This window comes from Pelmatolapia mariae, linkage group LG10_11, assembly GCF_036321145.2.
Source record: "Pelmatolapia mariae isolate MD_Pm_ZW linkage group LG10_11, Pm_UMD_F_2, whole genome shotgun sequence".
Lineage (NCBI taxonomy): Eukaryota > Metazoa > Chordata > Actinopteri > Cichliformes > Cichlidae > Pelmatolapia > Pelmatolapia mariae.
In genome coordinates, this window is record NC_086236.1 from 74,558,005 (window position 1) to 74,570,529 (window position 12,525).

Here is a 12,525-nt window from a genome sequence, read left to right on the forward strand (position 1 = left end):
TAGACGAGTTTGCTCCAAGCGTTCCAGTCTGGGCCCATCAGCGACCAACACGGAGAAAGAGAAGCTTTCATTAAAGTTTGTCAGCCAGTGAATTGTTACATATTTTACATGTTACTAATGTCGCAATTTAGCTCTGCAGTTCAGATTTTTGTACAAACATTTAATTTTATGAGAGAAAACGTGAACATTTGTCGCACAGTGTTGTACATGTTCCTCACACTCTGAACCACTGCACATATAATTATAACTATAATAATAAATGTGCTACACATGAGAGCCCTGTGACAGCCTGCTGACCCTGCCTCTCACCCTGTTCACACAGAATTTCCTCAGAAAACAAATGTTCTCCTTCCAACATGAATTCTCCCCATCCAGCTCTCTGTCTCACACACACTCACACATGCGCACACACACACACGCGCGCACGCACACACACGCACGCACGCACGCACACACACACACACACACACAGTACCCTTACCCTGTTTGAAATTATTCATGTTTAACTCTTTAGTTTCCTTTTGCTCATTAAATCTCTGTGAGTTGCTTTGGAGCAAACGTCCAAAGCAACTGAGCTTCAACTGCTTTTTACATAATTCGTTTGTAGACTGTTTGTTTGCTCTGCAGTGTTACACATTAACATAGACGAGGGGTTCGGGAACATTACAGTTGCAGTCCCAATCAGAACCATAAGGGAAAATCTGAGTGAGTGGGACTGCAGAAGCTTTGTGAAGCCTTGGAGCAGCTTTTGTTTTGGACAGCAGCCTCGCTGTGATGATCCCAGTGTGGAATTCATCTGGATTCATTCTGCTTTTGTTCAGGCAGAATTTCTGCAGAATTTCCTCAGAAAACAAATATTCTCCTTCCAACATGAACTCTTGCCATCCAGCCCTCTTTCTCTCACACACACAGGGTTTTCTTTCCACTGTGAGCAGGATCAGAGCAGACATGTGTCTTTAGTCTTCAGCATCTCTTAGTTTTGCCAAATAGGAGGTTAGAGTGCAAAGTTTAGGTGCAGAACTTTCAGGACTGCCTTAAACCTGCAGTCTGTCTAATGGCCAGCAGGTGGAGACAGGTGATGTAACGATAGCATTTTAATAAAGAACACAAGGACCGAGCACAGACTCAGACCACGAGAACATTCACAGAGAGGAGCGGGAGGGAGGGTCGAGATGTCAAAGTCTGAATTCAGTTGTGTCGCTTGAAAACTAGACGAGAAATAGAAGCTAAAGCGAGTCCGAAGCGACCGCGTCCCGTAGCTGTAACGATGAGGTGAAGGTGGAGAGGAAACGTCGGGGACATGGAGGATGAGTTACAGATGTGCTGCTGCAGCTGGAAGACACGCCTACTGGGATCAACATCTGCACACAGGGGAGGGAGAGAGTGGGACAAACAGGCAAAGGGAAAGGAGGAGCTCTGGATTCATGGGAATGTGACACAGAAGCCTTTTTGCTTTCTTTTATTCTCTTAATGAGAAGATTGTCTTTCTGAGGTTTTCAACAAAAGTCATCGTGAACTGAAAGAATCTGACATCATGGCCGCCTTAAAAGTTTTTTTAGACATTTATTAGATATTTGTTTGTCTTTGTGCTGTGTTATTAGCTTACAGACGGGTTGCATACTGTTCTCTAAATTTCAGCCACGATATTGCACTTTGCACAAAACACACAATGCTAATTGGCCACTCCGTGATTTCTGTCAGATACAGATTTTAATGTTAGACAAAGATGAGCTGAGTAAACACAAAGTGTAGTTTTAAGGGGAAAAGTAATCCAAAGCTACCTGCTCCTGTGTGGAACAGTAACGCCCTGTTTCAATAATGAATTCATGTGATTGTGTTTTGTTGCAAAGCTGAGTTCAGGTTCACTGCCACACTCAGGCCTGACAAAGATCTCAGACAGCAGCACATCACAGCACCATCAACAGCCTGACAGGGTCACAGAGACGTTTCTAAAGCTGTGAGACTCCAGTGAACCACGGTGGAGTCGTTACCCACACATGGAGAAAACCCGTAACAATCCTGGAATGATCACCGGAGCAACCGGCCGACCAAAACGACGACTCATCCAGGAGGTCGCAGCGGTGGTAGTGTGACGGTCTGAATTCTGCTCTCTACCAGAAAACCCTGAAGGAGGATGTCCGCCCATCAGGAGATAATAATGATCTTTCCTGGACTTCAATCAGACTGAGATGCTTTGGCATGTTTTGTCTGTTGAACTGACAGAAAACAGGGTACCAAAGCTTTCTTCTGTTTAAAACAGAGCTTCAAAGTGTTCTTGGTCCCTGAGAATTTCATGTGGACTCCTTGTTTCTAAAACATTTATGAGGGCTCCAAATGCTGTAAGAATCCGGTCTTTATTGATGACGTGATGAGTCCTGCTTCCGGCCCAAATGACTCTGCGTTTAATAAGGCTGTTGTGTTTTTAACATGTTTGAATGTTTTGTATCTATTTAATCTGAACAAGCCCCTAAAAACAGTCAGTGATCACTGTCAGCCTCTCTCAGTTTTTACCACCACTGTTCATTTTAAAGCTCAGTTTTAAACCCTTCTGCTGTAACTGCAGCCCAGCCCATGCAGCAGTATATTAATGACTAACCTCGTATTGTGGATGGATTATCTCAGTTGTTCTCCTGACTGAAGTTTGGTCCGTTTACAGCATCCTGCCATGCGACTGCATTTGTCTCTAACCATCAGGAACCCTCACGTTAACTTTTATCGAGTGGAAAAAAGTTAGCGTTCATCCTCCAGCTTCACTGTTTATGCTAACATAGCTGTGTCGCTAGCGATCACGTAGCACATCATTATATAGCAGCTAGCCCAACTTCAGTAACCCTACAAACGTCACTGCTGTTTAGTTTTCTGTCTTCATTTATGTTGGAAGTGATAGCAGAGCTGTACGTTTGAATGTTTCAGAAATCTCTCAGTCAGAACATGCTATATCATGTTTAGATGGAAGCTAGCGAGCTAACTTCCTGCTAACTTCTAACTCTGTTCAACTTCATAAATTCTGTTTTCATGGATGCCTGGATGTTAAACTTAATTGTTACACCTGGTAAAGCAGCAACGCTGATCATTTTATTACAGATGAAAGAATTTAGACAGTTTTTCAACTCTCAGTGATGCTGCAGTGTTCATTTGACTTTGGGACCTGAAGCAGAGTTTGGGCCCAGACTCAGCTAACAACGTCAGACTTAAAGACTGGATGATGCACAGTAAGAAGCTCAGAGAAGCCAGCAGTTAGAAACTGTTCAGCAAGACTTTAACAGACTCTGAGATGGTTTGAAGCTCTGCTGCTGGAGCCACATCCAGCTAAAAGCACGCAGATGCTTCAGTGTGACCAGAAAATCCTTTTGATTCATAAGTGAAACATGTAAATCCACCTCTAATGAGGAAGATGACGGGAGGAGCCGGAGGAGGTGCCACCCTTCCTCCTCCACCCCCGCCATCGCCCCTCTCCTCCTCTAAAAGCAGCCCTGAGCTGCAGCTCTGGATCAGCTGTGTTTGGTTGCAGAGGTGCTGATGCTGCTGCAGCAGAGCTGTAAGTGGGTTCACGTCTTTCTCTCTTTAATCTTGTGCAGTCAGAGAAAATGTGCAGATTTTTCTGGGTCAATTTGGGAAGTTTGGGATTTCCTGTTGTGTCAGAGAGGAAATGATTTCAGCTTTAAAGAGACGTCTTGCATGCACAGTTTACCGTCTGTCTCCTCCTGAAATATCACCTGATGATGTCTGATCACAGGTCAGTTTTGTTGTGATCCCAGCTGTGATTTTCATTCTTCTTTGGAATCAGATGTTGTGAAAGCAGCTGCTGGTCTGCTGAGACTTTTAGTGAAGCTCAAACTACAGACTGAGCTGCAGCAGCTCACGGTGTGTCAGAGCGGACCGGGCATTAACGCTTCAGCCCAAAAAGACGAGCGTGGTTCTTACCTTGGCACGCCTATGCAGCCGCCTCCTCAGATTGGGATTCATTTAAAATGTGCTGCTTGATGAATGTTGCTTGGATGGACTGACACTGCTGACTCAGATCACTGGAGCAGCAGCTTTTTATAGTTCGTAGATTCAGATCAGTATTGAGCATGTTTTCAGATCTGCCCACTTCAGTGTAGATCAGGGGTGTCAAAGTCCAGTTCTCGAGGGCTGCTGTCCTGCAACTTTTCCACGTGTCGCTGCTGCAACACGCCTGAATAAAATCAGTAGATCATCAGCAAGACTCTTTAGAACCTGACTGCATGCTGAGGTGCAATTCAGCCATTTGATTCATGTTACAGCAGCTCATGAGTGAATGAACACGGTGCAATAAAAGTACATTTTTCCAAACACTTACATTTAATTAAATTAACCTGAGTAGGGTTGCCGCCTCAGCATGCAGTCAGGTTCTACAGTCTTGCTAATGACCTACAAATTGTATTCAGGCGTGTCGCAGCAGGGACACATGGAAAAGTGTCAGGACAGCGGCCCTCGAGGACTGGACTTTGACCCCTGGTGTAGACCTGCTGTGTTTTACCTCAGCGGGTTTTTGTGGTGACTGCGTGTGATGCTGTTTGTTGATGAGCTACAGAAGTGCAACCTGCATGTTCTTACGTGCAGATTATTCTCTTACTCGAGTGAACCTTTTTTATTTGTCCTAAACACCAAAAAAAATGTACCAGTGACAGATAATTAGTTCAAGACGTACGATAGAATATGAAATTAAATTTTGAAGTTAAACTCCATGTAGTGGGATTTTATCAATATTGGCTACAAAGTCACAAAACAATCAAATTAATATTTATCAGCTATAAAAAAAATAATTCCTCCTTTGTAGATAAAGCCGGTTAGTCCAGTTATATATTTTACAGTCTGTTTAACACTGAAACCTTTCACAGCATTTTATTATTCAGAATAATCAATGAGAGAAATGGAACACGAGTATTTAAGAAAGAAACCTTAATTCATCGACACATGAAGCCAGCTGGACTCCACTGTCACCGCTGGGGGTCCTCCATCGGCGTGCTCATTAACGCCTGACATAGGAGGTCAGGTGGACAGGCCTCAGCATGGTAAAGGTTAAAGTTCATAACAGTAGAATTAGAAACTAGAGAAATTTTCTCAGGGTGGCATGGAAACCAAAGCCATTTGTTTTACACATATGCAGGTGTTACATCCTGTAATGTGCATTGTACATATATGGTTACAATCAGTGTTGGTCAAGTTACTTGAAAAAAGTAATCAGTAACTAATTACTGATTACTTCCCCCAAAAAGTAATCCCATTACCTTACTGATTACTTATTTTCAAAAGTAATTAATTACTTAGTTACTTAGTTACTTTTTAAAAACGTGATTTACAACCTGAATATGTGATAAAGTGATAGATCTTTCAGCCCAATTTTACTTTTTCTGCATAATCCATCATACAAAATGTAATCAAATGGAAACGTCTTTTTTTAAAACTTGTTTTATTAGTTTTAATCTTTATGCATCAAGCAAACATTAAATTATATGCAACATTCTCTGACTGGAAGAAATTTGTTTAACATTTAAACCTATTTTCTGCACATTCCAGCACATAAAATAAAATATTGTTTTGTGTTTACACTCACTCTTTCAAATAGATGCAAGTAAAACACAGCAGAAAATAAATAAAATCAAAGACTCAGCGGTCCTGTTGCTCTATTTTCACCTGTATAGCAGGAGTGGGGCAGGCGAAGGTTTGCCCTGGTGCAGGTGTGCCGCAGCGGTCAGTGGAAGAATCCGCGAGTTTGTCTGTGAATGTCACATTCCCTGGTAGCGCACTCGGTGCTCGCTCGGAAGTTTAGGGTTTTTTCGCTGTGAAAAGAAGTTTTCTTCCCACGCACAGCGGACGCTAATGTTTTTGTCGCTTTTTATGGAATCAAACTCAAAGTAAGACGCAATGTATTGTGGGAGCGCGGCGCCATATTTCTGGGGTGAGTTGGAGGGACGGTTGTTAGAAACATGCTTAAAAGCAGCTTAAAAGAAAAGGGCGGTACAGAGAAAGATTGTGTCCAGATGCAAAGAGACGGTACTTGCCAAAAATAGCGTGCAGTGGAAATGTGGACCCGTATGAAATACTGCAGTGGACCCTGAAGACCAACCGCTATTGACTCAGCCTGATATATTTCCTACCTTGTCCGTGGAGTCAGCGCGTACAAGGTGAACCTACATAATATCACCCACTACTAACACTACTCAATTTAATGTCAGTGCACCCCAGGGCAGCTGTGGCTACAACGTAGCTTGCCATTGCCAGTGTGTGAATGTGTGTGTGTGAATGAGTGAACGACTGAATGTAGTGTAAAGCACTTTGGGGTCCTTAGGGACTGAGTAAAGCGCTATACAACTGCAGGCCATTTACCATTTAATGTATCGTTTGAAAAATTGCCGGTATTTCCAGCCGGTCGTTGTGTCCTTGGGCAAGACACTTCACCCGTTGCCTACTGGTGGTGGTCAGAGTGTCCGACAGCCTCGCCTCTGTCAGTGCGCCCCAGGGCAGCTGTGGCTACAATGTAGCTTGCCATCACCAGTGTGTGAATGGGTGGATGACTGAATGTGTAAAGCGCTTTGGGGTCCTTAGGGACTAGTAAAGCGCTATACAAATACAGGCCATTTACCGTGGGGGGAGGGGCACACTTTGTAATATGTTCTGTTTTAGAGTTCATATTAACTGTTAATTGTAGCTGGCTCAAAGTGTTAATGCTAGCTTATTTTAATAAAAAAAAACATTGTCATATGTCATATGCAAAACTACGGTGGTATAGGATTATTTTAGGGAGGCACATGCCACCCCATGCTAGCCCTGTAGATCCGCCCGTGGGCAGTCACAGGAGAAAGCCTGTTCGCTCCAAAAAAGTGCACGGCAGCACGGCTTAGGTTTGCAAAGCTTCATCTGGACAAACGACTAGACTTTGTAAAATTAACTGATTAAAAAATAAAGTCACGTCATTATGCATGAAAGCATGTTCACGTAATTTATAATGTCAACAATGTTGTTGGTACACTTTCCGTCTGGTGGCTGGTGTAGGAGGAAAGAACTACGTGAGCGGTCCCAACATGACGGGGAGGACAGGTCTTCTCTTCAGCCTCATCACAGCGGCACTTTTCTGTGGCGTCGCTGCTCAGACAGTCAGAGGTCGGTACTTGAATGCAACATGCCAGGTTGTGTCTTTGAAACCTGAGTTTAGATACAGGATATTCCAGGTGCTCATGTGCTTTTGTACATTTCATGTGATTGCTTTCAAAGACAAACTGTTAATTCTCAGTGGTACAGTGTTGCCTCCAGACTAAAAAGTCTAGTTTATCCTTTTTAACGGAACTGAGACACCAATTTAATTCATTTTTATGCTGATATATTTCTGTTTACTCCATTAAAATGTGATATTTTTCTGTTTTTCACAATGGTATAGCATCCAATAGTAAGCAGCAAAAAAACAAAAACAAATCATTAATGTTTGATTCCTCAGTGAGCTCATAGTGTGTACCGTACAGCTGCGGTCCCCAACCCCCGGGCCTCGTTTTGGTACCGGGCCGCGAGAGTTGAGGCTCAGGTGTGAAATGTATGGTTTTCAGGATTTTTATCGGTTTTTAGCGTTATTTTGTTATCGTTTTTATCGTTAACTCGGTTTTCCTGGGTCTTTTCACGTGTGTTATGAATAAATCTTCTTTTTTTCGGTACCGGTACTAGTTTTATTTTGTTGTATTTATCCGCGACACATTAGAGGCCAGTCCGTGAAAATATTGTGGGCATAAACCGGTCCGTGGCGTGAAAAAGGTTGGGGACCGCTGCCGTAGAGGGTTAGTGGGATTAATAGTAGAGAACAGGAGACAGAACATCTTATACAGTAATGCCTGTTAAAAACTCCATAGTGAGTTCATCACAATTAATGGACCTTAGTTGATAATGTTATTTTGGGACTTTGTGTCATCTTCCTGTAATACTTGTGTATGAACACTGATTTTCTTTTGCTGCTATCCAGAGTGTGAAAACGTCACCGTCGGTGATATCGTCTTCCTAGTTGATGGCTCGTCCAGCATCGATGATAAAAGCTTTCAGGACATCCGCACATTTCTCCGCAACACCATCCAGGGCTTTGAAATCGACCCCGACAAAGTTCAGATCGGTTTGGTGCAGTACAGCGATGATCCTTATCCGGAGTTCCAGCTGACGGATCACAGGGACAAGAATTCCCTGCTGGCTGCAGTGGAAAACCTTACCCACCGAGGAGGCGGCACAGAAACCGGCAAAGCCATAGACTTCCTCCAGGAGGAGTACTTCACCAAAGAGGCCGGCAGCCGAGCTGACCGCCGTGTGCCTCAGATTGCTGTGGTCATCACAGATGGCGAATCCACTGATGACGTATTGGAACCTGCCAGGAGACTGAGGCAGCACGGTGTCATCGTGTTCGCCATCGGGGTCGGAGCGATCAACCAGGCACAGCTTATAACCATCGCTAACTGGCCCTCGGAGCGCTTCGTCCTCACCAGTGACAGCTACCAGAAGCTCCAGGATCAGACCAACAGCCTGCTGGAAAATGTCTGTCTCAGTCTGGAGGATCAGACACTAGGTAAAGAAAGCTGATTGGTTGATACAGTTTACACTGGTCTCTTTATTGTACGATTAATTATATCTAAGAAGCACCTGAATACAGTTTTGACATGGACAGAAGAATCAACAGAAAGCTGAAAATACACATTTTGCTTGGTCCATCCTCAGCTGTGCCTCTGAGCACTGTGAGGTAGTAGATCACATGAGCGTCAGGCTTGTTGTAGACTGAAAACTCTGCATGAACTTGTACTAAAACACTTTTGCTTCTGTCTTCTTCAGCTTTGGTCGACAGGTTTGCAGATATTTTCTTCCTGGTGGACAGCGGAATAGCTTCAAATCAGTTTACCCTGTTTAGAAATGAGCTTTTCAGACTGTTGAATCGACTGGAAGTTGGAGCGTCTGGTTACCGTGTCGGCTTGGCCCAGTACGGTCAGGACGTCAGAGCTGACTTTCGTCTCAGCACTCATCAAACCAAGCAGCAGATCGTGGCCGCTGCTCGACGTTTCCGACTGCGTTCACAAACAGGCCAACCACGAAATCTTGGACAAGCTCTGTCCTACGCTAAAGAGAACTTCTTCACTGCTGAGGCAGGAGGCCGCGCAGAACAGGGAACCCCACAGTATTTGGTTGTAGTGGCTGGAAAAGACTCGGATGATCCTGTGTTTTGGTCTGCTGAATATCTGAAAGACGAGGGGGTAACTATTGTGGGGATGGACGCAGGTGCGACACAGGATGCTCTGGACCGCTTTGCCAGCCCTGGCTATATCTTTGACTCTTCAAGAGTAACTCTGCTGTTCAGCGTATTCACGAGCCAGAGAGTGGAGGCTGTCACTGAAGGTGAGAATGCCGCCATCGGTTCATCATCATCATCATCAGTAACTACACAGCAGTGTTTCCGAAGCAGCTATGAATGCAACGATGGTTTATTATAAGTAAACCAGAGTTTTTCAGAGGAAGCAGTCAGATCATCACAACTAACGATGCAGAAAGTCTCCACAAAATCACCTGAGGTTTTTTTTTTCAACGCATCTTTGCTCTTTTAAAACTAAATAGCAGTTGACTGTACTTTAAGACCCATTACTATCAACTGTGAGGTAAAGACAGTGTACAAAAACCTGGATCTGGAACATGTCAGCATAGCCTTTTCACTCTCATGTCACAGCAGACCATAAAAAGACTCAATGAGGGAAGGAAATCCACCATTTCTGTTCTTTTATTCATGGAGGCTAACATTGTAATAGTACGCTTAGGTCTGATGGTTGGTTTGGTGAGTGAGTGAAACTCAACCATGCCTGAAATGTGCCCGCAGCATTATCATCTTCACATTAAACTCACAAACATGACAAACAGTTTTAACAAAGATCTCCAACATCACTGTCTGGAACGCAGCCCCAAACCATGACAGAGCCTCCACCGTGTCTCACAGATGTAGACTCTCACTGCTGGGCCTCTCTCCTGACCTCCTTCCTGCGATGTTTTGAACCACTGGAACCATTCATCTTCATCAGACCCGTTCCTCTGGTCTTCAGTCCAGTTTCTGTGTAATTTTCATACCTCAACCTTGCTTTTATCGTGAAACCCACCATCGTCCATTACCCAGACCCAGGCCTAACTGCGCACGCACACACACACACACACACACACACACACACACACACACACACACACACACACGAATCAACATATTTACAGCCTGTTTTTTGTTTTTTTTTTTGTTTTTTTAAAAAGCTTTTTCCCTTTTCATAGCAACGATATGGAAATTATTATTTTATAATTCATGCAGGTGGAGTTCAGGCTCAGGCCTCTTGTCCCAGAAAACCAATATGGCAGCAGCTGGAATTCTAAACCTGAGCCTTTAAAATGCAATAGTCCTGAAACCTCTTCTATTCATCTCTTATGGACAATGTGTAACTAAATCTTGATGATTTCTGTTTTCACACAAAGTTTCAGCTTGGTCGACTAAACTGAGTGTTCTCCTTTCACAGATTGCAAAACAGCTAACAAGGCAGACATTGTGTTCATTGTTGATGAGTCCGGGAGCATTGGAGAGGAAAACTTCAGGCTGATGCGTGACTTCCTGCACTCGGTCATCAGCAGCCTGGAAACTGGTCCATCTAATATCCGAGTAGGCATTGTTACATACAACAATGAGACAACTGCACACATCTCCCTCAACTCATTCAGAGACAAGGCAGACATTCTGCAGTTCATCAACTTCCTGCCGTACCGTCAAGGTGGTACAAACACTGGAGCTGCCCTACACTTCACCCTGAAAAACATCTTCACTGAAGAAAAGGGCAGCAGGAAGGATGTCCCGAAGGTAGCGGTGGTAATCACAGGCGGTGAATCCCAGGATAATGTGAAGGAACCTGCAATCGCTCTCCGTCGAGCTGGTGTCACAGTTTTTGCTGTTGGAATCAAAGACGCCAATAAAACCGAACTGCTGGAGATGGCATCTTACCCCATGTTCGTTTTTACTGTGGACAGTTTCATCAAGCTGAAACCCCTGAAAGAAACTCTGCAGACAACCCTGTGCAAGACCATCATCCAGATCCTGGTCCAGGACAGGGAAAGGGATGCAGATGCCAAAGAAGGTTTTAACCTCTTAAACCCCAAGGGTGTTTCTGAGCTTTCTGCTCAAAAATGTAATGCCCAAATGTAATTGATTATTTCTCTGCAATTAAAAATTCTGTTGTTGCATTCTTGGTATCAAAATAAAGCTAACACTTGTGAAATTTAATCAGAGGTGTAAATATTGAAGCAGATATTACTGTGTCAAAGTTACTGAGACTGGAACACAGAAAAAGTAAGTAGATTTTATCCTCGCCTGTTTGTTTTTTTTTTTAATTTTAGCATATAACCCTTTTAAAAATATGCCTCAGTTCAAATTCCATTCCAGAAATTCAGTAACCAACATATAAACATCATCTGTGCAAAGATTTATGTTTCTAAAGTGAAACAGTGAAAAATTACAGCGCTGTCTATACATGAATATCCAGACGTTGTACAAAAATGTCCAATTTTGGCACACGATTGGACACCATGCCAGTTGATTTTTTTAGGTATTTAAGAGCAGAAATTAATTAATTTTATTAACAGGCCTAAAAATGCTTCTTTTTTTTAAGTTGCCGTTAGTTTTCCCTGAGAAATGTTAACTTTTGTAGTAGCATTATTAATGCATTGCTCTGTGTTAATGTTAGAGGTATGGAACTCCAAAGTGTTCGAAATTAAATAAATAAATAGGACATGATGAAATAAATAACTATGTGAATAAATAAGACAGAGATATGTAATATGAGAATGATATTGTGAAATAATGGAACACATTTTGAAAACAAGCTCATTGTTGTTGAGGCTAAGCCTACGCTTGAAGCCATCGTGACGCGATGTCAGTGGTATGCATGAATTAATTAAACAGTCCAATAACTCCAGCAGTTCTTATCTTGTCCTTTTGGTCTTTATTCCAACATCATCTTTAACATAACAGCGCAGTGGTCACAAACTGTTTGCCGTCTTAAGATTAACAACACACCTGACGCTGATTACCTGTGTCTACCTTAAATACCTTTACATAAACCTACCATACAGAAAACTGAAAAGGTGACCTCGTCTTTGTTTTTAAACGTACAGATCGTACAAGCCCATTTTTGTCATGAATGGTTTCCAGAACTCTTCCAAATGACCAGGAACCACGTGGTGCAGAAGAATCCATTATAATGACTATATCTCCAGGTTTTAGATTCTTCTTCTTTTGGTTCCACTTTGTCTCTCCGGTAACAAAGGCAAGTATTCGCGTATCCATCGTTTCCAAAGATCTGAGATGTACTGAGCCTGTTTCCATCTTCTCTTCAGATACATATCCTGAGGGTCAAATACTCCAGGTGGTAAAGATGGTTTTCCTTTCATCAGGAGGATGTGATTTGGTTTAAGTGGCTCTGGGGTTTTTGGATCATCAAAAATCTTTGTGATGCATCTGTCATTTAAAAT

The 12,525-nt window shown here is 43.0% G+C and overlaps 1 protein-coding gene across 1 annotated transcript; it reads left to right on the forward strand.

Moving 5' to 3' along the window:
* Positions 1–3,468: 3,468 nt before the first annotated feature.
* LOC134636963 (collagen alpha-4(VI) chain-like) lies at positions 3,469–11,965 on the forward strand. The gene is made up of 5 exons (XM_063487247.1): positions 3,469–3,538; positions 7,018–7,125; positions 7,970–8,557; positions 8,818–9,375; positions 10,524–11,965. The coding sequence occupies exons 2-5, from the start codon at positions 7,047–7,049 to the stop codon at positions 11,198–11,200; spliced, it is 1,902 nt and encodes a 633-aa protein (XP_063343317.1). The 5' UTR covers positions 3,469–3,538; positions 7,018–7,046; the 3' UTR covers positions 11,201–11,965.
* The last annotated feature ends 560 nt before the right edge of the window (positions 11,966–12,525 follow it).